The sequence below is a fragment of the Tenrec ecaudatus genome, chromosome 2, assembly GCF_050624435.1.
Source record: "Tenrec ecaudatus isolate mTenEca1 chromosome 2, mTenEca1.hap1, whole genome shotgun sequence".
Taxonomy (NCBI): domain Eukaryota; kingdom Metazoa; phylum Chordata; class Mammalia; order Afrosoricida; family Tenrecidae; genus Tenrec; species Tenrec ecaudatus.
This window is the reverse complement of record NC_134531.1, coordinates 50,028,516-50,053,968: the sequence shown is the minus strand read 5'-3', so window position 1 is coordinate 50,053,968 and position 25,453 is coordinate 50,028,516. Positions and strand designations below refer to the sequence as shown.

The following is a 25,453-nucleotide window of genomic DNA, read 5'->3' as shown; positions in this document are numbered from 1 at the left end:
TCAGTCACAGGCGTGTGTGTGCTGGAGCCAGGAGTCGGGCCTGCTGTGGGCAGGCTGCTTAGCTGCTCTTATGTGTGATGTCCAGAGCAATTGAACATTGAGTGATTGGACGGATGTGAGCGGGGCGAAAAGGCCCACTGGATCCTACTTTTTCCTATTTAGTTAAAACTGTCTCAGAGTGTCATACTCCAGGAATAGAATATCTGTTTTTCTGCTCTGAGAGTTGCCTTTCTGACCCCACCTCACCTCCCCAGCCCCTCCATTTGTATTTAAGTACTCTCTTTTCCTTCCAGCACCTCACGACAAAGATTGTCAGTTCCTTGTACTGGACACAGTATAGAGGGGCCTGCCCAAGGGGTCCAGGGCGGATGACATTTGGCCCCGGCTCATCTTGAGTCCCTTGTAAATTGGGACAAAATTCCTCAGGGAGCTAGACAAGGCTTTCTCTCAGGCTCTGTCTTTTCCTCTGTGACAGGATAAAGCATTGTGTCACAGTGCTGTCCCTCTTAGAGTTACCATATATACTGGAATATAAGCCGACCCGAGTATATGCCGAGGTACCTAATTATTAATTTGAGAAACCAGAAAAACTGATTGACTCATGTATAAGCCTAGTGTGGGAAATACAGGATGTGAATTAACACTGAGACCAGAGGGGAGAGAAGGAGCGCAGCCACAGACACATCCTTACCAGTTCAGCTGCCTACGTAAGTGAATCACTACAGGTGCTTCTGCGAATTGGAGCTGTCCACGTCATAGGGTGGCTCTGATTGGTTAGATGTGAGTAAACAAACATTCAAAGCCCTGCAGTGTCAGCGGGGCTTTGAATGAACAGCGGAGGAATGGCAATCACCTGCGAGATGTTACACCTCGCTGGGGTACCACTGACCCGTGTATAAGCCGAACCCGTTTTTCAGCTCATTTTTTTGTGTGTTGAAAAGCTCGGCTTATACATGAGTATATATGGTATATCCCTGAGCCTGGTTCAGGTCCAAACAACCAAACCCACCAGACTCACTGTCCTTGACACAAGTCTGACTCATACTGACTCCTTAGGGCAGAGGAGGAGCGGCCTCTGAGCCCAACCATGTACTAGCACCCTCTGTCTGAGCTAGGAGCTCTGCTTGTGAGAGAAGCAATTTAAAGAGAGGCTGGCACTGGAAGAGAGTACTAGGAAAGTTTTTGTTATTGTTAACCTGGGATTTTTGTATATTCCACAAGGATTTATGGTAGTATTGCCTAAAAGATTCTACACTAATTCCATTAATTTTTTTTACCCTTAGGAATCTCCTAAGTATAGGGCTAGATACGGCAGCTGTGTGTGTATGCATGTGTGCGTGTGTGCGTGCGTGCATGTGTGTGTGTGTGTGTGTGTTTCAGTGGCAGCTGTTTCTGATTTACAGGGGTGAAAGGTCCTGGTGTGGCAGCCGCCGTCCTCAGGCTGCTGCTGTTTCTGGCTGTTACATAAATCTGGCCAAAGGCAGGCAGCTCACTCTGAATTAGTAGGCAGCTTTCCTGAGGCCCTACTCTGGATTGATAATGTTGTTTGGACCTTTCATCTTCCCTTTTGTTGGCACTGAGCTTCCTGAGCGTCCACTTTCTTCCTCACCCTGTGACTTACTGGCCAGCGTGTTAGCCCCCTTTCCCCCCGTGAATGTTCCCTGAGAGGCGACGTGCTGTGGAGGAGCGAGCAGATTTACTGCCGAAGACCGGTGACCTCTGTCATTTTGAATGTTTCCTGACTCTTCAAGTAACTGAGCTATTGTGGGACTCTGGTGGTGACTGGGTTTCTCTTTCTCTGTTTTATTTGCTCACTGATAATATTTCCCTTCACTGCTCATCAGCAGATTGGAAGTTCAGAATGCCTCAGGTGTCAGGTGGGGCAGCCTCCTAGCCATCTGAAAGCCTCTGGAGCAGCAGTTCTCAACCTGTGGGTCGCGACCCCTTTGGGGGGGTGGAACGACCCTTTCACAAGGATCACCTGATTCATAACAGTAACAAAATTACAGTTATGAAGTAGCAACGAAAATAATTTTATGGTTGGGGGTCAGCACAACATGAGGAACTGTATTTAAGGGTCGCGGCCTTAGGAAGGTTGAGAACCACTGGTCTAGAGCAAGCTAACAAACACTGACACAGGTAAGTCGCCACGAGTCAGAATTGATTTGATGGCCTCTGTTTGTTGTTGTTTTATCATTATTTTTCTCAAGTGTGCCATGTTTCCCATGGCTTGTTGAGGTTTTCAGATGGGTATTTCAGAGACTGAGCCATTTGGACAGGCTTATTTGCTCACTTTGGGGCTCCCTGGGCCGTGCTACTTCTTTGTCATTTCTTAGGGACTCGGCTGCTAACTTGTCTGCTACTGAAACTCATAGGAAAGATAATCCTGTGTGACTGGTCCCTTGCTTTTCCTCCCAAATATGCTTGTATTTGGCAGGGGATGCACCACTATTTGGGGGCACCTTTGGAAAGACCCAGAGGATAGTTTGTGTTTTTCTTCTTCTTCTATGCTTACGTTTGGATCGTAAAATCCGTTGTTGTTTTGTCTGTCCTTAGGTGCCATCGAGTCAGTTCTGACCCACAGTGACCTACACACAACAAAGCCAGATATGATGTGCTCCTGTGCCCTCCTCACAGTTGCTTCTAGGCTTGAGCCCATTGTTGCAGCCACCGAATTCATGTTGCAAACGAATTACATGCGTTTAATATCCATGTTGTACAGTTTCACAAAATAGCGAAGGATTCCTCTTTCCGGTCCTGTGATAAGAAAAGATGATCAATTGCTGATTCCAAAACTCTTCAAGTCGAATTCTTTGTTAGATAGGAGAGGTCAAATGCAGTGAAATAACTTGCAAAAGCAAGGTAACTTAATAATGAACTGTGCAAAATGTAGCCCATAGTGTAGTTTGCACACAGGTCACCATTACTAGCCTTGGCGGTGTCGTGGTTACGAGTTGTGATACGATCCACGTGGTCAACAGTTCCAAACCACCAGCAGCTCCTTGGGAGAAAGTCTGGGCTTTCTACTCCCATAGATAGTTACACTCTCAGAAACCCACAGGGGTCACTGTGAGTCAGCATTGACTATCACTCAACATGGACTCAATTGCAAGGCGTTTTTGAAGTTACCAGTACTAACCAACATAAGAACCATGATTCTTATGGTTGATGGAGTTGAGGAATCAAGAAGATGTAATCTCATGGATGGTGTGATTCTTCTTTATCTGTCTTAAAGTAATTCTCTTCTATTTCCCCACATCCAGAGTAATTATAAGTTCATCTCAGAGACAAAGATTGGTTCTCTCAATTCTCTTATGCTGTTACGGTGGGTTCTCTTAAAACGACAGCAGCAACAACACAGATGACTACTTTTCCAAGAGTGGGCATGGACAGCATTTTCCTGATATGAAATTAACAAAGACATTTTTACCAAATGACATTTTAATCAGTGTTTCTCTGGCTGAGATGAAACATTGTCTCTGTAGCCTATTGATTTTAATTCATGGGTGCAGCCCATGTGTCCAAATACCTCCAATTTATTTGTTACAGAATTTGTCATGAAACAGATCTGCTAGGGTTTAGAATGGTAACCCTGAGTGGGACTCAACTACCAGGCAAAAGGTTGGCAGTTCGAACCTACCACCTGGGGGGATGGGCCCGGCGATGTGCTTCTGGTACACCCCAACCTTGAAAACCCCATGCAGCCATGAGTGGTAATTGACTCAACAGCCCTAAATGATCATCAAAAACCATACTGCCATTGAGTCGATTCCGACTTCCAGTGAACCTACTGTGCAGGGTAGAACTGTGCCCGTGAGGTTTCTGGGACTGTAGCTGCTCTGCGAGTAGGAAGCCTCATTATGGTTTTAATTGGAGTGGCTGTTGGTTTTGAACTGCTGATCTTGGGGTGAGCAGCCAGGTGGGTAATCACTACTCCACCAGGGCTCCTGCAAATGATAGCAACAGGGTTCCAAGTATTCATGAAGGATGCATGTCAGATTGGTTTTGGGAGAAGAAAAGTTGTACCTTCTCTTTTAGCCCCTCTTTTTCTTTCCTGTGACCTCACTCAACACACGTATACTGAGAGCTTAATATTTTGGTGGCAGCATTCTACCCCAGTTAACCTAACACACTTGAAAGCTTGCCTGCCACCACAGTGTTGTTCAAATACAGAGCTCAGAGAGCGCGCTCTGGTACCTCGGCCTACCTATGAGTGATTTTTACCTTTGGGGGTAACCCTTTTACCTACTGAGACCATAGCCTCTAATGTTGGATGCAATACTGTACTCTTGGCTTATGGGTTAACCTTAGGTAATAAGGCTGACTTAAAATTTTTTTTCCAGATAGTCTGCATCTGTGGGCCACATCGGTCTGTGTTTCAGCCATCTTTGTACTAAGAAAACCTCATAGATAAAGACATGGGCATGGCTGTGTTCCATTTCAACTTTATTTACAAGAACATGTAGGAGGGTGGGTTTGGCTAAGGTCATAGAGTACCAAACATTGGGCTAGAGGAACAGGATTTACCTTCTTGAAAAAGAGAGGTGGTGTTGCATAACTCCCGCCCCACATCCCCCCTAACTCCCCGTGGAATCAGAGTGTTGGTTTCTGTACCGGAGGCATCTTAAGGTATTGCTGTGACCAGCGGCTTCACTTACTAACAGGGGCTCACATTCCTAAGGAGGCCAATACAGGCTCAGGGCAAGGAGGGGATTTCTCATCAACACTTTTTCTTCTTTTTTTTTTTTAAACGTTTTATTAGGGACTCATACAACTCTTATCACAATCCATACATATACATACATCAATTGTATAAAGCACATCTGTACATTCTTTGCCCTAATCATTTTTTTTCTCCTCTTTTCTTTTTTTACATTTTATTAGGGACTCATACAACTCTTACCACAATCCATACATATACACACATCAATTGTATAAAGCACACCCATACATTCCCTGCCCCAATCATTCTCAAAGCATTTGCTCTCCACTTAAGCCCTTTGCATCAGGTCCTCTTTTTTTTTTTTTCCCTCCCTCCCCGCTCCCTCCTCCCTCATGTGCCCTTGACATCAACACTTTTTCATCAGCTTTGGTTGGAAAGTGACGACCGAACTGGTTGTCCACCGGTTGGGGAGGGTCTAGAAGGGGTTCATGCCTTTGGAGAGACGCTCAAGTGGACGAAGAGGTTCCTGTCACCTTCTCCCTTCTCTGATGGCTCTAACGTATCCAGCACTTCTCACTTGGTCTGAAGGTATTTGAATGGCACTGTGGTGGAGGGCAGGCTTTCAAGTCAGTCTTTTCTTTTACGTAGGAGACCTGTTTTCCTAGTCATTTTACGCAGAACTCAAGGTATTTAAAATATTTTGCTATACACATGTTACTACTTTGTGTTTACTTATTACTTTATGTCCTTGTTATAGTTTATATAACAACACAGGAGTGAAGGTCTTGATGCTGTTTGGATAAACACAAAACTCAATTTAGACATGTCTGAGAGATGAAGGCTTACCTTGTAATGTGTTTGGTTCTGAATTTTTGTTTTGATTGTTGTTAATGAAAACTAGGATTTCAACAGAATCACAATTATATTACAGGTAAAAATATGGGTTTTTTTTTTTACATCTTCATTGTGATTTGGGTGAAGGTTTACAAAACAGATCATGAATTTTACATTCAACAGTTTATATACAGTTTGTTTCAACTCACCCATTTCAATCCTTCCGTGTGCCGCCACCAATCCCACTTCCTCACAAGGATTCAGTTTCCTTTCCTCCTCTTTTCTAACCCTCCGTCCTTGGATAGCTGCTGCCCTGGTGGCAGAGTGGTTATGCTTTGGGCCGCTAACCACAGGGTCAACCATTCAAAGCCACCAGCTGCTCCTCTGGAGACAGATGAGGCTTTCTACTCCCATGAAGAGTTATAGTCGTAGAACCCCCCCACAGGGGCAGTTCTGCCCTGTCCTAGAAGGTCACACTTTGTCCAACTAGACTCAGTGACAGTGAGAATTTAAAACAATTTTTTTAATCTTAAAAGCTTGATTCTTCTAACACAAATGTGAATTCAGTTCCAGACCTGAAAGGCGACTAAGGGATCCCCTCCTCATCGATCTCTGACCAGTAAGCCCGATCTCCTTTATAGTTTTGAGTTTTGTTCCACATTTTTCTCCTGCTCTATCCCAGAACTTCTTTCCAGGCAGTTGGCAGTGGTAGCCAGGCACTTTCTAGTTCTTCTGGTTCTGAGGGTGGTGGAGACTAATGTGTGCATGTTCCATTAGTCTGCCTGGCTAATTATTTTTATGTGTCCTTCAGTTTTTATTACTTCCATTTTCTCTGTACAGAGAGACCCATATTTACACCTTTGATGGATGCTCACAAGCTTTCAAGATTCCAGGCTGTACTCATCAAAGTAGGGAGTTGAACAATGCCTGTGTGAACTTTATAATATTATGCCAGTTGACTTCGGTCTCCTCCAAGACTATCAGCCAATGCCCCCAGGCCCGGTGACCTATTCCCTCCAGACGGTTGATTATATCTAAGAATGGGGCTCTCTACAGCCTCAGACACTCACAGGGCAGTTCTACCCTGTCCTAGATGGTTGTTAGAAGCTGACATCGACTTGATGGCAGTGAGAAATTTTCCTAACTTTGCTACCTGGGTGCCCTACCACATTGATGAATACATTTGCAGCAAAGCAGAGTTACAGGTTTTAAAGTAGCTCACTGTGTACTCCTTAGTCATGCTTCAATCAGAAGGCAGCGTTTTATTCTGAGACGCCTACTCAAAGTCAAGTTACTTTGGCAGCACACGCTAGTGAGTGGGTGATCTTTGCTGTTTTCAAACTTCGCATACAGCACGCGTTTGTACGTGGTTTTCTTCATTTCCGTCTCTAAAATAAACGTACATTTCATTTTCTTTTTTTTAAATCGTGGAACTTGTAATTAATTGCCTTTTGGGGGCTCTATCTGGAGTGTAGAGTTTAAAATCGGGATCTGACTAGGTTCTGCTCTGCAAAGTCAGACTTGAGAACGTTAGTAAATTCCTGTAACTCTTTTTTTTTTTTTACCTGAAAAATAGCCCAACTGGTCCTCACCAGCTTTGTTCTAAGGACTGGGGGAGGAGGCCAGAGTAAAACCCCCAGCCTGCTGTTGTTGTTAGTTGCCATCAACTAGCCTTTGACTCCTGACGATCTTCTAATAAATCGCTGGGCAGCGTTCACTCCTGGGCCATCTTCATGGTCGCTGCTTGGCGTGATTCATTATTGTGACTGTTGTGTCATCCATCTCACGAGCGTTTCCCTCATGTTTGTTGTCCCTTGACTTTCCAAAACACCACGTCTCTCTCTCCAGATACCGTCCTTCCTATTAACACGTCCAAAGTGAGCAAGCTGAAGAGCCACCGCCCTCGCTTTTAAGCAGGCCTCTGATCGTGTTTCTTCTAAAACTTCTTTTAAAAAGTTTTATTGGCATATAATTCACACGTCATACAATTTAGTAGTTGTATCCTATTAGAAAAGAGTTGTACAATCATCACCATAATCCATTTTAGAACATTTTCTTTCTTGTACTCATTGTTATTAGCTCCCTATTTCCCCCAACCTCTCCTGCCATACCTGCAAGAAGTCTTTAATCCAGTTACTGTCTCTATGGATTTACCTATCTCGGATTTCATATACAGAAAAACATGCAAGGAATTCAAGGCAGAGAAACAACTGAAAAGCAACAATAACAAAGCAAAACAGATAAAACCCTCAATCAAAAAGAAAGCCGAAAATAGTAAAAACTAGAGCAAATTAAAAATATGTAAAAGAGAGATCAAATCATAAGCTGTTAAATTTTAACTCACCTACATCTGTAATCATCCACTTTCCAATGCGGTCTGACTGGTGTCTTTGTTCATTTGGCAGTCCAGGGTCTAGTCAATATTCTTTGCCGACACAACAATTTGAAGCCCAGCTTTTGCATGCATGGAGGCCATCATGTATCATGAGGAGACTGTATTTTGTAAAGGAGAGAGGGTCAGCAAAAATGAGAGTAGCCCTCATTAAGGCAGATGACACAACCATCCCAACTGTGGACTCACACCTCCTAGCGATCATGGAGGAGAGCAGCCCAGACACCATTTCAGTACCTTGTCTGTGGTCACCATGTTGGAGCTGACTTGACTATAGCTAACAACAGCAGGAGTCCCTGGGCAGGACACTCTGTTAGAGCCCTCAGCTGCTAACTGAAGAGTGGATGTTCAAGTCTATCCGAGGCATCTCGGGAAAAAGGATCCAGTAAGGTACTTCTGAAGGTACCTCAATGAAGTTTTGAGAGATGCTACAGTTTTGCTGCAGCTTGAAGACATTATGCTAAGCAAAATAAGACCATCACAAATAGACAAGTAGTGTTAATTTCTTAGAAAGGCATGAAAAGGCTCATTGAAAATGTGGGTGAGTGCAGAGTGGAGACTCAAAGCCCAATGGTAGCCAACCGGACACCCCCTTACTGAAGGATTGTGGGAGGAGATGAGCCAGTCAGGGTGCAGGCTAGCAACGATGAAACATGTAACTTTCCTCTAGTTCTTAAATATTTACTCCCCACCACAATCATGATCCCAATTCTACCTTGCAAATCTGGCTAGACCAGAGGATGTACATTGGTACAGATGGCAACTGGAAACACAGGGAATCCAGGACAGATGACTCCTCCAGGACCAGTGGTGAGAGTGGCAATACCTGGAGGGTGGAGAGAATGTGGGGTAGAAAGGTGGAACTGATTATAGGAATCTGCGTATGGCCTCCTCCCTGGGGGAGGGACAGCAGAGAAGGGGGTGGGGGGAGATGTCGGACAGTGTAATATATGACAAAATAATAATTTATGAATGATGAAGGGTTCATGAGGTAGGGGGAGTGGGGAGGGAACGGGAAAATGAGCAGCAAATATTAAGGGCTCAAGTAGAAGACAAATGTTTTGAGAATGATGATGGCAACAAATGTACATATGTGCTTGACACACTGGATGCATGTGTGGATTGTGATAAGAATTGTACAAGCCCCCAATAAAATGATTTAAAAAAAATAAAAGAAGTCCTGTGCAGCAGATTTTGAGTTTTCCTTCATAACACCAATCAACATGTACCTTAGTTTATTTGGTGTTTACACTAGAGAGTAGGTTCCATGAGAACAATAGCTTTGTTCATGTTTAATCTTCAGCACGTAAGACTGCCTGGCACCGAGTATAAGTGCGGCAGTGTCGTAATACCGCTGGTTAACTAAGAGACTCCTTGTGGAGGTACCCTTGTCTCAAATCGCTCTCCCACCTGTCAGTTTGGCATGGATCAAAAAGTGGTAGAATTGATGACAAGATTAAAAATCAAAGCAACCCCCAAATGAAAAGCAAAACCTAAGACAGATTCACTGCTGTCAAGTTGGTTTCAGCACACAGTGATCCAGCATAGGGTTTCCAAGACCGTAAATCTTTATGGGAGCATACAGTTTCATCTTTTTCCCCCTGAGCGCCTGGTGGATTTGAACTCCTGACCTTGTGGTTAGCAGTCCAATACTTAACCAGAGAGCTCCTTATTGTTCTATTGAATAGATAATTACTTTCCTCCGAAAAGTAAACTAAGTCATTTGAGAGCTAACAGGCTTCTGTATACTCTGTACGAATATTTAACTCATAGTTCAAAATGGCTGCCATCACATCTGTATTTTGGACAGTTGCATAGACAAGGGGCAGGAGAAGCATGTATCTCCTGAGAGACTTTTCAGACTCTCCACTTACATTTCATAGGCACATGGACATACCTAGCTACACAGAAGACTGGGGAGTATAATATTTTCTCTCAGAAATACACTCCTCCTCAGCTACATGAAGCCATTTCCCCCACATACTTGCATCTCTTTGGATATACTTTATTTGAAATTACTGGGAGGGTTAGCGGTCTCCTCTTTTATATGTCTTCTCTGTCTAGGAAGTGTGTTAGTTGGGGGTAGACTAGAGAAACAAATTCATAGATACACTCGTGTATAAGAAAGAGCTTTATATACAAGAGCAATTGGACATTGAGAAAACATCCCAGCCCAGCCCAGATCAAGTCCGTAAGTCCACTATTAGCCCATCTGTCTGATACTGATCTATATAGTCCTCTTCAGACTCATGCAACACATGCAATGATGCCGAATGCAGGAAGATCACAAGCCAGCGGGTGCAAAATCTTGTGCATCCAGTGGCGGTAGAAGCATCCCAGCACTGGCAGGGGTCTCCATGTTTCTCCTGACCAGTTCCCAGGGCATGGAGTCTATCAGCATAGTGCCATGTGTCTTGTCAGTAGAGCGTCTCTCAGGGAGTGAGGGGAGACAGACAGACAGACAGAGATTGATTTAGTCTCCTGCCTCCAAGAGAAACAGAGAGATATTGATTTAGTCTCCTGCCTCCAAGGAGGAAATACAGGAATCCCCAGAATCATCAGGGGAAGGCCATGCCCACACAGAGGCATCATTGCCTATACAATGATTGACCCCATTCATCCCTTCACTGTTAATCCTCTCAAATTGACAACAGATTTTATGACTACCATAGGAAGTAAGTATGTATGTATTTCTTTTTTATATGCCCATATCTTTTGGTTTCTTTACACATTTAATTTGTTTTAATGCTTCATCCTTCACCACTGTGAATTGGAATTGACCCGAAGGCAGTGAGTTTGGTTTTGGTTTAGAGCTTTTGATTTTTCATGACCATGATGTTTACCTTTTGCATTCTTTCTGCTTGACCTCCAACTGCTACTACGTGCTTCATCTTCAACTCAAGCTTTCGGGAGCCTGGGACTGGTCTAGTCTAGTTCTTCTTGCTAGGCCACGCTGTAGTGGTTGGGTTGTTTGTTTAAGGGTGGACTGACTGCTAGTTTAATCAACTATAGCCATCTTGCTTTATGGGCCTTATTATCTGGAGGGGTGTATCGTGGCACCAATATGCGTAGTCCTTGCCAAATGGAAATTCCTTTCTCAGGGAGTTAAGAGATAAGTCTTAAAAGGGGTGTTTTAGATATTATTGTGAATGAATTTTAGTATGTTTAGGCAGATAATCAATTGGCACCACCCACTCCTGTCAGATTGAGAATTGATTATTGGAAAAGAATAGGAGGGTTTTCATGGTTGATAACTTTAGACCTCGCAAGCATTTATATCCTGTGCCATATTTCTTGCTTTTCCTCACTCTGGAATCTTTACCTTCTAACCTCCTTGCACCTGGCTGTTAATCTTTTAAGAAGCACGTTAGCAAGTGCCTCTTTTAGAAAGTCTCTCTGGTCACCCCTGGTAATGGGTTCAGTGCTCCTACTTTGTCTCCTAGAAACCCTTTGCTCAGACCTCACATTATGCTGGTCTCACTGATAGTGCATTGTCTGCTACCCCTGTGTTCACTTGCTGCTTTTTCCTTTGAAGTCAACGCATAGGTTAAAAACAAACAAGCAGCAACAACAACAACAAACTTCAGCATGCCCCTGGCAATTAAAATCTTTCCCGGATAGGCATCTGATTTGGCAGCCTCCCTGGGTCACTCCAGCGCCTTCCAGGGGATGTTATCTCCCACTTTGGGAAACACTGAGCCAGAAGATCTTGATACCAGGGTTTGACCTTCGGTCACTTGGTTACTTAGCTGTGCCTATTACAGTAAAGATGTGGAACAAATAATTTTTCTTCTCTGACTTTTGGATGTGATTTTTTACCCCAGTTCCTGGTCACAAGTGAAGGAATAAATCCTCAAAGGTAAGTGGTACTTAAAAAAACTTCTCACAATGAGATTTTCCAGAACAGTAACTCTTGCTACTGTCCATCATTTGTGCCCAAATCTGTACTTGCTTAGCTATCCTATATGACGCTTAGTGATGTTTGAACTGGTTGAAAACCGAGCAAGGATGAAATTGACAAATTCGGCTCTAAAGGTTTTTGCTTCCTTTGGCCGGTTTTCCTCTCCTCAGAGGTGCTGGTGCGTTCTCTTCCCAATGGTAACCACCACACCAGCAGGCACCCTTTCATTTTGTATTGTTTTGGGCTGCCCTATCCAGGTGGCGTTTTAGACATCTGCAGTTATTTCTGCTTGGTGGCTCTGTGGTCACTTTTATTTGTCCCCTAACAGCTAAGGGCAATAACTCCTTTCATGAATTGCTAGTTGATCTCATGTATTCCACCCACAGATAGTTGTCGATTTCCCTGGAAGTATGCATCTACTTGGATGCTGGCCGGTGGCGCTTTTATCACTGAAAAGGTTCACAGAATGTGGGGAGGTCAGTTTTATCAGCTTTGCTGTAGAGGTGAATATTACTGCTTTTGTGTTGTTTATCATCCTCATTTCTCCTTGTCTGGAGACACCATTAATCATTGCTGAGGAACAGAAGTCTCCATGTCTTAGAACAAAAATTCATTTTATTGTGTAACGAGAGTTTTCTTTTAGGGGAAAATAACCTCTCCGGTTATTATGGTAGTTGTTAAATAATTCATTGTTAACATTTTCAGTGGCAACAGGAGCAGAAGGAGATCCCAGCTCTGAAGTAGGTGGCATCCGGGAGTTGGTTTCAAGTCTGGGGGAAACGCCGCGTGATGATCACAGACCGGCTTTCCCTCAACAAGGATTCTGCCCACTCAGTACTTTGGGGGGAACCCTCCCCTCCGTACCTTGTGCGCACTAGGAGGGTCTTCTCTCCCTACAATTCCCCAGACCCTGCATCTTTGCCTCTACTCCCTTTGTGTTTGAGCTGGTCGCTCTTACTTGGCCTGGTTTGGAAATAGATGATCTGAGCTGGAGTCTGCAGATGTTTTATACCAGCAGACTTCAAAAGGTGCATAGAAAAATGTAATGCAAAGATAATGGACTTTTCCCATGGACTTTCTGAAGCTCCCTTGTATTGGTGCGGTAGTTCTCCAGGGCTGGATTGGATATGTTGACCTGTTCATTTTTATCACAAGCAAAATTCTAGAGGAGACATAAACATGACCATGCTCTTGACTGTTATCAGCCCGAGTGTTTGTGCAGAGCATTGAAATTAGGGCTGTTAATCATGCTAAATATTTTAAAAGTAGGTCTCTTAGAGGAAGACAATTGTGGTATTTTTCCATCCCCTAATAGAACTGAGATTTGTTGTATTTTAACACTAATATACACATACTTATATATGCAGTCATATATATGTATGACTATACTATAAATATCATTTTCTGCTATCTTGTTGAAGATTTTTTTCTCCTTTATTTTCATGCTTACCTTTGACATTTCATAGAGAAAACAACAATAAACTGTAAGTAATCATATCAATTTCAAATCAAGTTCTCTTTTTCTTGTTTTATGGATGATACATTCCATCCCCCATCCCCTTATTTTAACAGATTTTAAGCACTCTGTGAGTTGGCTTTTAACCAGGTCTTTTCGATGTGTTCAGTCAGAGGTTTTAAAATAATACTCTTTGGTTCTTTCTCAAGCAAGTGTGGATGTCGGTATGGGAATGCCCATTGAAGACCACCAGTCGGAGGTTATGGGGAGAGCGGCGCCTCCTTTAATCCCTCCCTCATTCCAGCTGGGCCTGAGATCTTACCATTTAAAATAGGGTTTCAGGTTGGTCCCTTACACTGAAGAAAGAATATTCACTAGTCATTTAAATTTTATTACCAGGTCTCACATTACGACCAAAGGAAATTTGATTATGTTAAAACAAAACACTCTTTATATCTGACTCCCACCCATTAGCTTGAAAAGGCTATTCTTGGGGTGCATTTTGTTGGAATGAGTTTAGAGCGTGCACCCTGGGTGTGCCCATTGGTCTGATTAAGGATGTCCCAAGATCAAACAGTGTTTGTCCAGATTGGAGAAAGAATGAGATAAGATGGGGCGTGAGGAAGGAAAATGAAAGCAATGACAAAGAATAAGTCGAGGCTTGGTGATCCCATAATAGTACTTGTATGTTTGGCATGTGAGAGAGAAGGAGCAGATAATTAAAAGAACTATTTTGCCCTTTTAAAATGATAAGGTCCGTAAAAGGAGTTGGTCTGTGACTCCAGCTCTCTCTTTGAGGAGATACCTACTTTCCCCCTTATTTAATTTTCCATTCAGTTCGCTTTTGTTTCGCTAGGTCCTCTGCACGCCTTGCGTGCTTTCATGGTTGTAAAAAACTTACCTATTACCCAACATTTGCCACTGTAATGTTTTCACTGGAGCAGTCTAGAGATACCACTTACATGAACCATGTGTACCTGGCACTTATATCCATTGCCCATGGGATACCTGTGTTTCAAAATGAAACACCTGTGCTAGTTGGGATCAGGTTAGGCGGAGCGGAACACATCGCAGTCTTTTAGCAAGCCCGTGGTCATTCGAGGCTGCAGACTGGCATCGTGGTGAGCTCGACTCCTTCGTTTGCCATTGTCTGGACACCCTGACAGGACTGTCACCAATGGACTGCCGCGGAGGCTCAGTTACAGTCCAGCAAAGGAAGATGGCACGGTTAGGGAAAATCGGTCCTTCTTCAAGTCAGTTCCCTGAGCTTGTCCTTCCCTGCCAGCTCATGACCTGGAATTTAGTCACATGACAACTCCCAGCTCCAAGGAGGGCCAGGATGTGAAGTCTCTTGTAGAAAACAAGACAGGTATTTTCTACTGAGAAAAAAGAACCTTTCCAGCTTTCTGAGATAGTTGTTCACTATTAGGTCGCAAATGTTCGCATTGTAGTGATTTTCCACAGTGGAAAAGTAGGCACACACTGAGTCTTAATCTCTGAAGAGGCCAATGGCAACATTGCCCTGGGTTCTCAGTGGTGTCTCCTATTCAAAATAAACTCAGGGCAGCTGCAACAACAACAACAACAACAACAATAATGCCTTGCTAGTAGAAATCATCCGTGATAGTAAATTTTCAATCAGTTTTGGTTTTCTCTAAAAAAGAAAGAGCGAAAACAATATTTAGAGCTCTTTTCAAAGTTTTAAAGGGGAGCTGGCTTTGAATTTTCATTGCCATCATACTTACTTTGAATATTCATAGATATAGTCACTGGTTTCGGAATCCTTTTCTTACCTTTTTTTTACCTGTAGCCACACAGACTTCAGCCTATTATGGGTATTGTGTGAAGAGGCAGGAGCCTCTTGTAGAAGCAGCCTGATGCCATTTCATGGTCTTAAAAGCATGATCTCCTAAAGCCCTTGGCTGTCACGGGAGTCTGGGGAGTCTGTCTCTCTGTTCACTGCGGCGGCTTATGGCCTCAGAACCTCCAAGAAGATTTCACTTGATGACAATAAACCATAATAACCACATGGACTATATAAAGTTAGAGCGATTTTGACCATGCACTAATTTAATGTGCTAAAAATAGCCTTCCGAGTAAAGAAAAAAGAAATCAACACTCATGTTTGATAAGCAAAAGGTTTTGTGAGTGGGCTTGGATTGTCAGGATCTGAATTTCACTTGCAATTGTGACTCTGAGAAGTTAAGCTGAGAATTGCCAGTGCAGTCCTCAGACTTCGCTTCTGAATTTCGTCTGTTCCGAATTTCAGCATGTAGCGATGAGATTTCCCCTTGGTTTCCCATGGTTACCTCTTGGCTCTAGGGCTGTAGAGCTTTAAGGTCTGGTAAGAGCTGAACTAAAAAGAAAACATCTTTATAGAATTACTGTCAGACTTATCATGAAAGATTGCATGTTCGTGTATGATTTGAGAAAATGAAATTAAAACCTTACTGTAAATCACAGTCCTTAAGTGATGCCTCTAATCTGCTTTATATTCTCGCGGTAAAGCAGTATACCCCAGGGCAGTATTATCCCTGTTTTATTTGAGTTCGCCTAGCAAAAGCAGATTAGAAGGAACAAACTCAAGCACTTGCTCACAAAGCAGATGTCGGCACACAATAGATTTCCTCTGGGAAGGGCGCGCAGAGCAGCGGGGAAGAGTTGAAGGCTTTGGTACACATTTGCTTGTAATCGCTTAGTCTCATTTTAATCTTGTAGAAATTAAATCTCGTATTCTTATTTTAATCTTGTAGAGGATGTCTGAATGTATCCAGATCTCATTTGCGGTTTGTAGAATTGGCATGTACACGGTAAGCGATGTATATTTTTGCAGTACCACAAGCTCTGAAATGATAATGTACCACTTGTTGGAGAACATGGGGAGTGACGGGAGGGCACATGCGCACAGCCAGTGTGAAGATGGTGAAATTGAGCACAAGCGTAGCTTATTATGAGACGACATTCCATTCTGAGATGCGTACCCCCAGGGAAACTGGTGCATAATTATAAGAAGCTATATCAGGGAATGTTGCTAGCAATAGTATTTAGAAAAGCAAAAATGTTAGAAATTGTATGGATAAGTATCAATAGCAGAATGGCTTAATACCTTGTGATATTCGAGACTTTGTCATAGAATATGAACTGAAAACACATACAGTGAACCACAGTTAACAATACAGCACGACAGCGTGAATGCTTCTCAGGAAACATGTTGAGTGAAAGAAACAAGTCTGAGGAAAATATATGTGGTACGATTACAGTACTCCAAAGTTCAAGACTACAAAACCACTGCAAAATATATTGTTTTAGGGCAGTGTTTCTCAGAGTGGACGATCCCCTCCCCAGGGGCACTGGAATGACCCTGGCACGCTTTAGTTGCAGATGCCTACACTTTGTCTTGGATTATGGGTTGTAGGCCGTACAAAAGTTACTCATTGTCTAGGGAGCGCTACGTGATGTCTTCTCCGAAAAGGAGGCAGTTGGCCAAATTAGTTTGGGACCCTTTGTTTTCAGATTCCATGCATTGGAACTCCAATAAAATAACTCCAGATAAAAGGATAACGTCTACATGGTGTTACCTCTAGGACAGTGACTCCGCGGGTTTGCCCTCTAGACAGCCTGTGGCACACTATCTAAAGATATTTTGGGTCACCACAACTGAAGGCTGTGTGTGTGTGTGTGTGTGTGTGCGTGTGTGTGTGCTCGTGTTTGAGCATGCGCAGACATACACTAAAGGTGTCTCCTGGGTAGGAGCCATGGGTATTGCTAATCACCCTCCTGGCTAAGTACTTAGTCTGTCCCCAAATATCTGTAGTGCTCAGGTTGCGAGGGCTTGCTCTGAAGCCGTGGAGGGAAGAACAGGATGATTCTTTACTTTTCACATTTGCTTTATACAGTTCTTTGTATGGATGCTTGTGGGAGGTGAAATTGCTGAAGCATGGGTCTTCTATCGGGGCCAGAGGGTCTGGTCAGTTTTGCCAGTCCACCAGGCATGGAGGTGAGCCATCCTAGAAAAAGGAGCAGGGAGGAGAATCCCGTGACCCCCAAGAAAGAAGAGCCACTGGCGGAGCGCGTGTGTGGGTCCATGCCTGACGTGGTGGCACATTAGCAGTGAGGTCACACCAACAGGTCTGTGGGACAGAGCAGAGGAGCAGTCCCGAGACCGTGAGGCAGAGCAGAGGGCTGCTTGGCCTGTGAAACAGGGGACCTGGAGGCCTAGAAACAGGACCAGAGAGAGAATGCACAGTAGCCTAGCTGAGCACAAGTGTTGTGGACAAAAGAACTGTATCCTTCACACTTTGTAACCAGCATTGTGCATATTTTCTGTGAGTTCTGTGTGGCCATGGGAATAGATTATTGAAGCCAGCACAGGCCTGGGAGGCCTGGCGTCTTCATGGGGTGAAGGAGGACGGCGGTTGGTGGCTTGTCTGATCTCTCTGCCTTAAAAGCAGCCAGCCTAGATTGCGCGCCCAGTATGACTCTCCTGCCATTTCTCAACGATACAATTCGCAACTATACTACCAGATGTGTGTGGGATTTTTTCCCTCGCCTGTTGGTGTTACAGGGTGTCATGTCATTCAAAGGTCTTGCATGTATCCATTTCTTAGTTTGGGAATGTGGGGCTGTCCCTATGCACATAGTCATTAAAGAGCTTCTGGGTCGTAAGTCTCAATGACAGAATGCCTTCCTGGCTCTTTCTCCTGAAGAGGCCCTGGCGGGGAAACCTTAGAATCTGGGCAGGAAGTGCAGTGATGTTTATTTTTATCCCCTTTCTACCTTCTACGTGAGCCCAGAACACTTAAGGAAATCATTTAAGCGGGTGATGTAAGACTTCTGAGTAAATGCTGGAAGCCCACCTTGTGTGTGCCCTTGTATCTTCCACAGCACGGTGAATGCCCAGTAGCTGTATCTTTAAAGTCAGCCCAGCTTTTAGTTTGGGCCTTAGTTTGAATTCAAGAAGAAACAGATTTTCCTTACTCTTGTCTAACTTTTGTTTTTTCATGCATTTTTGCTGATGAGTTTTTCGCAGCACATTCTGTTTTCATTCAAGTTGTTGGATTTTATATATATCATTTGTAATCTCAAATGCAAATGGGATTATATTTGTCCCCAGTTAAAAACACAAAGCAGGAGCTGATACCAAGGGCTCAAGTAGAAAGCAAATGTTTTGAGAATGATGATGGCAACAAATGTACAAATGTGCTTGACACAATGGATGTATGGATTGTAGTGAGAGTTGTATGGGCCCCCAATCAAATGATTAAATTAAAATAAAACAAAACAAACAAAAACAAAAACCACTTACTATGACTCAATTCTAATTCTTGGCAGAGATGAACTATATGATCCATAGTGTTTTCAGTAGCTGATTTGTCAGCTGTAGATCCACCAGGCCTTTGTTCTGAGGTGTTTCCAGGTGGACTTGAATTGCTAACCAACAGTTTAGCAATGTTAACAGTTTGTACCACCCACAGATTCCATCCTTCTTTCTATGAGCGGGTTACTTTTTGTTTTGCCCAGAAAGCTACGTTGTGTTTTCTCAGAACTTCTGAGAAGCAGATGCCGAGCTGACAGGAGTAAGGACAAACCCTTTGCTGCGGACTTAGTCTATTCCGATTTCCACTCATAGTCACCCTAGAATGCAGAGTACTACTTCCCTCTAGGGACGCCCAGGCCCTAAATCTTGACTGAAGCCAGCTGCCACGCCTTTCTCCCGTGGAGTCACTGGTGGGTTTGAACTGCTGACCTTCTGGTTAGCAGTTGAGCACTTAACCACTGCACCACGAGGCTCCTTGGATTTCAACAAGCAAGAGGTTAGTTGAAGGAAATGCATGTGAAGGATAAAGAGAGAGCGAACGAAAGAAGGGGTGAGAGCTGTCTGAAGATGGATCCAGTAGTTGGAGCAGGCGCGTGCCAGGCCGCTCTGAGCCCTTCTTAGCCGGGCTGAGGGGCCCCAGAGGAAAGCTGCCTGTGAGAGGCCCTGCACACTGGCCTGGGAAGAAAGACCTGGCACCAGGGCTTGTGATGCTGAGGCACGGGCCGGAAGGTGGCCTGTGGAAGCCTTGCCTCAGCGTGGCTGCCTGTGGTGGTTCTGATGTTGGGGTCTCCCAAGGAGGGTGCTCGGAGCTGCCTGGCTCTGAGGCCACTGCCTTCATTCAGCACAGTGGAACCTAAGATATTGTGGCAAAGTAATGGCAGGAATTGTTTGTATTTTCCTCTGAATACCTAGCACTTGGCCTGGGACCAAGGCGGGGACCTTGGGAGTGTTCAGTCTTATTGAAGGACAAAAGTCTGCCTCTGGACTCATTGTAAGATTGGAAGGCGGATAAAGATTGTTTCTAAAAGAGGATGGAGAAAAAAATTGGTGAATTGTATATAGAGTATAAGAAAACAGGAACAACTCTTGTTGGCTGCTGTTGAAAAGAAATTCCCAGTTCTAAGTGAAACAAAAATCAGAGGAGGAGATTAAAAAGTCTGAGTGAATTTATGGAGCGAGAGCATCCATGCTAGGTGTTGGTCTGACCTTTCAACGTCATTAGCAAACAGCGGTTGATTAAGGAGACAAAAGCCGGAGTTGGGTTTTTTGTTTTGTTTTAGGAGTCCATAGTCTACAGTGAGCGCGACCAAAATGGAATAAACAGAGGCAGGGCAAGCACACGAATAATAGCCAAGGAACCAAAGTACCAGACGTGTTTCTGCTTTGTAAGTAGATCGCTGCTAATCCATAAGCACCGAAGGGTGTGATCAAGATGCTTGTTCAGAGACAAGTGAGTCTATCCTAGGTGTGCCCTGCAGGTTTTAGGGCAGGCAGACTCTTCTTTAGACGTCGAAGGGTCCTTGAGTGGTGCAGATGCTCGTGCACTTGACTCCTGTCTGAAAGGCTGGAGGTTGGAACCCACCCCGAGGCACCTCAGAAGAAAGTTCTGGCCATCTGCTTCTGAGCGACGACAGCCCTGGGAAACCTTACAAAGCGGTTCTGCTCTGCACCCCTGGGGTCACCCTGAGCCAGAATTGGCTTGACAGCATCTGCTTGTTTCTACCAGAGGACAAACATGATGCTTGCCTCCGTTTTCTAGGCAGGAAACTTACGGTGCAGGTGGAAAAGTTACACATGATCAGAAACGGTGTCGTAGGTGGCACCCACCACCGCTGCTCAAACCTGGAACAGAGCGAAGCGGAGGGGACCAGCGAGAGCTTTCAGAATGAGCCATTGGCTCCCAGGAGCTCAGGCCCTTCTGCTTCCTGCCCGGACAGGAGCTAGTGTGTACTCTCTAGGGTGCATCACAAAGGAGTAATTTAGTTTTTGAAACAAAAGAAGCCTTGTTCTTGGATCTAGTACGAAGCAATGCTCAGTTGGTTCTGGTCAGGAGGAAGGGGTGGAAGGTGCGTTGAGGTCAAGAATTTTCATTACAATGGTGGTTCTATGACTTTATGAAGCGCTGGCATTAGACGCGAGCCGTGCGTGGGAATGTGGTCATGAATTGAACCTCTGCAGTCAGGTATGAAGTAACTGTGGCCCAGAGAGGCTCAAAGGGCGGCACTAAGGGCTTTCAGGGTAGAACGTCTGGATAAGTGCTCTCAAAGGGACTGGCATTTGTCCCCAAGCATCACTCAATCGGGAACTGCAGTCATCACTGAGACAGGCACCGTGGTGGCAGGTAGAAGCACGATGAGGGCTGGGATGGCAATTTAAACAGATGGAGAGCTTTCTGTTAGAAGTGAGCCCCTTTGGCCAGAATAAGAAGTGTGGATGCCCAGATGAATGAATTGGATCTTGTACCTCTCCATGATCAGTCTGTTGTTGTTTAACTTTTGTTGTGATTTGGGTACAGGGTTATAGGAACAGATCAGTTTTCCATTCAGCAACTCATACACATTTTGTTTCAGGTCATTGGGTGCATCTCTCACGACGATCCATCACTTACCCCACTTACTCCCTGTGTTCCCATGCCTCCTTTTCCCTAGTCCTTTGGGGGTCGAATGACCCTTTCACAAGGGTCTCCTAATACATCCTGCACATCAGATATTTACATTATGATTTGTAACCGTAGCAAAATTACAGTTATGAAGTAGCAATGAAAATAATTTTGTGGTTGGGGGTCACCACCATATGAGGAACTGAAGGGTCACGCCATTAGGAAGGCTGAAAACCACTGTCCTAATCCTTCTAACTTCATCCTGGGCACATGCTGCGCTTTCGATCTCAAATGGCCAGTTATTCTAAAGTGTGTATACCTCCTTTGGGTTATTGTGCCCCCTATAGACATGACTATTGTTTGGTTGAAAACTGAGGCACAGGGGTGCCTCAGGGACGCAGTCTCGGAGGTTCCGCCAGTCTCTAAGATCGCTATTTTTAGAGCACACAGAAGCCATGCTGATTTTTTTTCTAGTTTATACTTCTAAGTTGCACAAAGTAAAGTTTACACAAGCAATGAATGAGATTTGACCAAACAGTACCAGTAAAATATTAAGTATAGTCATAGATTCGGTCAGTCACATATGTGTAAAGAACTCTTTAGAAAGTCTTTGAATGCTTCTTTGGCCTCTGTAGACATTTTATTGGTCAAGAGAAAGAAAAAAAAAAAACTTCCTTCATAGCAGTAAGATGGAATTGGGTTTTGTTCTGTAATAGCGGTTTACCCAATAAGTGGTTTACCCAATAGTAGGTAACTCACTCACTGTGGTGAGTTGGTGCTGCCTCTTAGCTACCCTATAGGACAGGGCAGAACTGCCCCATGAGTTTCTCAGACTGACCGTTTATGGGAGTAGAAAGCCCCTCCTTCTCCCTCGAACAACTGGTGATTTCGAACCGCTGACCTTTCAAATTGCAGCTCAACTCATAACCCCCCCTCTGTTTATATAGCTCTGGGATTTGCTTGTACCACTTTGTTATTGTAATAAAATGATGTAATAATTGTATATTATTAGACAAAACTTAATAATAGCGTGTGTCATTAAAGGTGCTTATTTCAGCTTAGATCTTCAAGTCTGGACAAGTTTTACTCTGAAGTTCAGTCAGATTCTTGCAATGCATTGTGCTGTATTGAAGTCTAAAAAAAACCAAGCCCAAAGTCACTGCCATTGAGTTGTTTCTGATTCATTGTAACCCTATAGGACACAGTAGGACTGCCCCTGTGGATTTCTGAGACTAACTTTTATGGGAGTAGAAAGACTAATTTTTGTAACCCGCTCCCAGTGCTCCTGGTAGTAAAAGGCAAGGTATCCATAAATAAGTCGGGAGCAAAGGAAAGACAAGTCAAAGATCTTTAGAATCGTGAGGATGCCTCCCAGACTGGATTTGTATCAGATGAGATAAGGCCGTAGCTGGGAGAAGTTGGAACATACACGGAGACATTGTGTTAGTTTTCAATTTTTGCTGTGACAAATTGCTGAAGACATAGAGATTTTATTCTTACAGTTCTAGAGCCAGAAGCCCAGTTGGTTCACAGTAAGCCCACATCCCGTGCTGGCAGAGTTGTGTTCTTTAGGGGAACTCTGTCGGAGCATTGGACTAGTGCTGTTGGGCTTGTAGGAAGCCCTGTTGGTGGAGTGGTTACACCTTGGGCTGCTGACCACAAGGTTAGGAGTTGAAATCACCAGCTGTCGCAGGGGAGAAAGAAGGGGCTTTCTACTCCTGTAGAGTCAGAGCCTTGGGAACGTCTACTCTGCCCAATAGGATTGCTATGCATCAGGATTGAGTCGATGGCAGTGAGGGTGGAGTTTGCTTTGGTCTTGTAGAAGCTGCCGTGTTGATAATAGCCTGACTCTAACTTTTGCTGCTGTTGACTTTATTGTCTGTCTTACCCCTGTTCCATCTTCTGCGGTGCTTATGAGTCTAAAGAGTGTACACTCCCCCCTCCCCCCACTAATGATCTTTAACTCACACCTATGAAGTTTCCTTTGCCGTGAAAGCTAGCCTTGTATCAAGTTCCTGGTACATCTTGTGGGGTGGGGAGCACATTTCTACCTTCCACAGACACCAAAAGAGAACTCAGCACAATTTGTCATCATTCCTGGTAGAGGGGATCAGTACGGGGAGTCCCAATGCTGGGTTTTCGAATGCCATTGTTATATGTGGCTCTAAGGTTTGAAGTTGTCAGACAGACCAGAAAGAATTCCTGCCAATAGACTGCAGCGTGGTTCTTGGCTCTAGCAACAAATTAGCGGGCAGGCTGGGTGTGACGAGTGTGGGGAGGAGTGGGTCTGCCGGCTTTGTTGTTCTGTTCCTTGATGACTGGCATAAACACTTATGATCAACCATGTGGTTTATACTGAAAAGCTCCCAAAGCGTGGGGCACCTGAGTTGAAGATATTTAGCAGAAGAGAGTGGAAATGAATTAATGGAGATGTTGGTTTGGCCATTTTAATGAAGACACAGCCTCGGGAACCTAGAAGGGCAGTTCTCCCCTGCCTGTAGGGTGGCTGTTAGTCTGCATCAACTGGAGGCAGCGAGTTTGGGTTTTCCAACAGAAGTCGCGGGATGGTGCCCAGGGTTAGTGTGCTTAGTGAAAGATTGGCAGTTTCCACCAGAGACGCCTCTTGAAGAAAGACCTGGAAATCGACCTCTGAACAAGGGGGTTACTGGAGGTCGGTGTGAACCTTAGCGCAATGGTTTCTTTTGCTCAAACGGGGCAGGTTCCTTTCATAGAGAAATCCTGTCTGGCAGATAATTCATCTGCTTCTTGAAGGCACCCAGGGCCCCAGCATCCTTCTATCTTGTCCTTCCATTGCCCAGGCCAGCCTGCTCATGCAGATAACTCACAACCCCACTTCCCCATCCCCCATACAGCTTTCATCTTGTGGGAAAGAGGAAATCGAGGTCAAGCAGTTCCCCTTTTACCAGCATGACCTGGAAGTTCTAACATCACTTCCTCTTAAATCCTAGTCATCAGATCTTGGGGACATAGCCGACTCTCACCACAAAGCAGGATTGGCAATATGGAGTCTTTTAAGGAGCTGCAAGGCACCAGGGGTTCTGTGACCCCCAAGCCAAACCAAACCCACGGCCATGGAGTTGATTCTGACTGGTGACCCTGAACAGTTCTACAGGAGCCTCCTCTTTTTTCCTGGGAACCACTGGTGGACTTGAACCCCTGATCTTGAGGTTAGCAGCCCAACTCTTACCTGAAAGCACGACCAGGGGTCCGTGCTATTACTAAAGGAGGGAAGAACCATTCGTTGTCTTAAAACACACACACACACACACACACACGAATTAAATCCAATCAGTTTTTCTAATTCTGATCAAAGGAATTCGAGATCCAACAGGAAAGTCTCTGTCTACTCAAATTCCCACACCAGCCCTTGTCTTGCTTCTCGTTGCCCCTTTGTAGTGGTCTACCACTGTGTTTGCATTTCCCCTCGGGGAGCCTCGCACACGCAGGAGGGAAAGATTGATATAAAATCAAGTCAGGGTTGCCAGTAGCCATTGCCAGCGCACCTGGAATGAGCAGTGTGACAACAGGACCAGTTTTCTGTCTCATGCCAGGCCCGCAACCCAAGTCCAACTTTGGTTGGGTCCGTAATTGAGACTTCATGGGCCAAGATTGTGTTTAATGTTTATTAATGAGCCCACCTACCCACTGCTAACCCCACCTATCCACTTCTCTTGAGTGGGTCCAGACTCACAGCGATGCTGTAAGGCAGACTAGAACTATTTCACAGGGTCCCTGAGCCTGTAAGCCTTGTGAAAGCCAACTGCCCAGTCTTAGTCCTCTTGAGCAGCCGATAGGTTCCAAGTACCAGCCTTTCAGTTAGCAGCCTAGCCATAGCCCACTCTGCCACCCAGACTCCTATGAATACCAGCAGGCATACTTCAGAGTTCTTGTGGGTTCGTTTGTTAGTTTGGGTAGACTGGAGAAACAGATCCATATATATAGGAGAGAGTTTGATATAAAGGGTAAGTGTACATTAAGAAAACATCCCAACCCAGTGCTGTCCAAGCCCTAAGTCCAACATTTGCCCATATGTCTGACACCAATCTACAAAATCCTTCTCCATCTCACAAAAACACACACAATGATGCCGACTGCAGGAGGAAAGCCAAATCAATGAGCCTGTAAGCATCTCAGCACTGGCAGGGGTCTCCACACAGCTGCTCCAGCATCCAAGGCTGCATCCAAGAAGGTCCATGTGGCTTCTCAGGGGTGTCTCACAGGAAGTGAGCCTTGCCAGTGGAAGCAGGGCACTGGCTTAAGGCAGCTGCAC

At 44.6% G+C, this 25,453-nt stretch overlaps 1 protein-coding gene across 3 annotated transcripts in view; it reads left to right on the top strand.

Annotated features, from left to right (window-relative positions):
• Positions 1-25,453, top strand: part of ARL15 (ARF like GTPase 15) — a 495,300-nt gene that overhangs the window by 17,412 nt on the left and 452,435 nt on the right. For 2 of the 3 annotated variants that reach the window (XM_075541032.1, XM_075541034.1), the window contains exon 2: positions 16,000-16,056. The exons of the other annotated variant lie outside the window; for it this stretch is intronic. In XM_075541032.1, coding sequence (XP_075397147.1) covers positions 16,000-16,056 — 57 coding nt within the window. The remainder of the gene's footprint in view (positions 1-15,999; positions 16,057-25,453) is intronic. 3 annotated transcript variants of the gene reach the window in all.